Below are 2,670 nucleotides of genomic sequence, written 5' to 3'. Positions count from 1 at the left end.
CTTGTGGAGTTTCTTCACGTCCTACAACATGCAAACCCAAAAAGTGGGTTTATGTGTGTATGTGTGTGTGTGTGTGTGTGTGTGTGTGTGTGTGTGTGTGTGTGTGTATATGTGTGTGTGTGTCTCACCTTAAAAGCCATGAGGCTGTCGAAGCTGCAGTCCACCACAAGTCTTAGGGAGCTTGGCTCCGCCTCTCTGCAAAGGCGTTTCCTGCTTGTAAGCTCCACCCCCTCATCACCTTGTGTCTGACGCTCCTCTCGTTTCTTCTGCTTCTTCTCCTTACGCTTACGCCTAACACACACACACACACACACACACACACACACACACACACACACACACACACACACACACACACACACACACACACACACACACACACACACACACACACACACACACACACACACACACACACACACACACACACACACACACACACACACACACACACACACAACACACACGATGAGCACGCTGATAGGGATTCAACACAGGTACATCAGCTGAGGTCGAAGCACGTCATGTCATGGGTTTAAATCCCTTAATCTTGAGTCTTGGTTCTCTTGGGCAAACATAAACATCAATACATCACCACATGTACACTGAAATTATGGGTCCTGGAAACCTGGATGCATAATAGTGTGTAGATGCATAATGACGGTGTCACAGCAACAGGATCTGTGCAGCTGGGTACAAATGAAGAGTCGTATGAAACAGGGTTGTCTTTGAGAGAGAGAGAGTGTGTGTGTGTGTGTGTGTGTGTGTGTGTGTGTGTGACTCTAGTCTTAATCATGTGTCTTATATCTAGCCACAATCCTGTCCTTGTTGTGGTTTCCTTACTCTCCCTATCTCACACATATAAACACATATAAAGAAGTTATTAATCCTGCCCTGCCTATCTTTTCTCTTTCATTGCTCTCAGCACACCTTATTGAGATCAGTGCCATTATGATGCTCTTCATTTACTAAATCAGGTGTGGTCCGCTTATCAACTGACCAGTTAAATACGGAGTTCTGTTCAAAAACTAGAAGCCAACTACCTAAAAGGCATGCAAAAACCTTGCAAACACCACCAACAGCCCAGCTGACACGGATAGAAGCTTGCCAAAACACTAACTGGTGTCTTTAGGCAGTATAGCTGGCAATGTCATGTGTGTGAAAGTTTTTTTATTTATTTATTTTTTGCGAGGTGTTCCAGCTCAGTACACAGCTACATAGGGCATATCCTGGATGGCTAGTGGGGAAGACACAGCTGTTTATCTGTCCTTCACATAACCATATGCTATCAAAAAGAATTTGAGGATGGTACCAAAACTACTGGCCTATGAAACCAGATACCTCAAATTGTTGCATAGTGTTTTTTAAGTCAGGTATGCTGGGCGGGGAAAGACTAAAAACAGGCAGAACAAACGGGCCCTAGGCCTAGGGGATAAGACAGGGAATCACTGCTAACTGTTACACAAGGACTAAATTAATTAACTGGTGATTACTTGCGGAGCTCTCTCTGTTCCTCCCACTGTTGCGCTTTTGCAAGCCGTTTCCTCTGCCGCTTGGACAGAATTTCGGATTCACTGCCGGGACTGTCATGCTTCTCTTCGGACACCCCGTTGGAGTCCAACGTCGCACTGAGTTCTTTCTGTGTATCGCCAGACATTCTCTTCCTGTCAACTGAAAGGGTTACAGTTAGCCTCAGAAGTGCAGCAATAATCAGGACAACACAGTATACTCTCATGTTGTACTTCTACCCAACAGACTTCAAAGGCTCCATAGGGAATGTAAATCTGCAAACTGACTAACTAAATTGTGATAATTTTAGCGCATAAAACATCGACAACTCATGCTAACATATCAGGTTTTAAGCTATTGAATGTTAAAATCCACAATGCTAAAATATTTGCTGAAGTTAGCTAGTTGCTGCTAGCTGGGTTAGCTACTTAACACTACTGGTCTGCTATCAAAGCTGTCGCAAGTTTGCATTGCGGCATATAGTTCCTAAAATTCGGGAACGATATGCTCAAACTACCGTGTATTAAATGGGTCTGTTGTCACAACAACAAGTACAAATATAAAGGTTTAGCCACCTTGTTCCTGGCAGTCTTGCCATGCCAATTCACGTGTCACCGAAATGACGTAATCAAACAGCGCTGAGTGTGTTGACCTGAAAGATCCAACACCGTCAGCCATGATTGTGAGGGAGCACACTTTAGCAGGTGAATGCTCGTGTAGCTGTTTAGCTTTTTTAATATTTCCACAAGGTACTATGTACAATTGATGGTCATTATCCATAGGTAGAACTTTTAACAATAATTCTACAAAGGAATCTCTTTGACCCGTGGTTATATGAAATAGCTTAACTTCATGATGAGCAGGGCTGGGTGTGCCTACCAAAATTCTCCCATGGATAACCAACAAAGTTTTCAGATAGAAGATAGTTTTTTAAAAAAAGAAGCCTTTATTGTCATTGTACTTGCATACAATGAAATTTAAATGTAGGGGGAAGGGTGGATTTGATGTGCTGTGAAAACAGTTTCTCAGAGCACTAGGCTACATGATTACAGGTGTGCAATCGGTCTGTATTCAGGCTGTTGGTGGCTGGTTTCTTAGTGACAGGGATGATGGTAGCTGATTTTAGGCAGGATGGGATGGTGGCTAGAGCCAGAGATAGGT

General features: G+C 43.5%; 1 protein-coding gene across 2 annotated transcripts in view; it reads right to left on the bottom strand.

Annotated features, from left to right (window-relative positions):
* Positions 1-2,187, bottom strand: part of trmt10a (tRNA methyltransferase 10A) — a gene marked incomplete at its 5' end in the record, with an annotated part of 7,157 nt that extends 4,970 nt beyond the window's left edge. The window contains 4 exons of one of the 2 annotated variants that reach the window (XM_080859982.1): positions 1-21; positions 129-291; positions 1,494-1,671; positions 2,085-2,187. The exon at positions 1-21 is cut by the window's left edge and continues 51 nt beyond it. In XM_080859982.1, coding sequence (XP_080716108.1) covers positions 1-21; positions 129-291; positions 1,494-1,671; positions 2,085-2,187 — 465 coding nt within the window. Of the gene's footprint in view, positions 22-128; positions 292-1,493; positions 1,672-2,026; positions 2,042-2,084 lie in introns of those variants that run through there. The other variant, XM_080859983.1, reaches the window with a different exon arrangement.
* Between the last annotated feature and the right edge of the window lie 483 nt (positions 2,188-2,670).

Source organism: Sprattus sprattus (genome assembly GCF_963457725.1).
Source record: "Sprattus sprattus genome assembly, chromosome: 21".
In the NCBI taxonomy this organism is placed as follows: domain Eukaryota; kingdom Metazoa; phylum Chordata; class Actinopteri; order Clupeiformes; family Clupeidae; genus Sprattus; species Sprattus sprattus.
The sequence above is the reverse complement of the archived record's forward strand: the minus strand, read 5'-3'. Positions and strand labels throughout refer to the sequence as shown.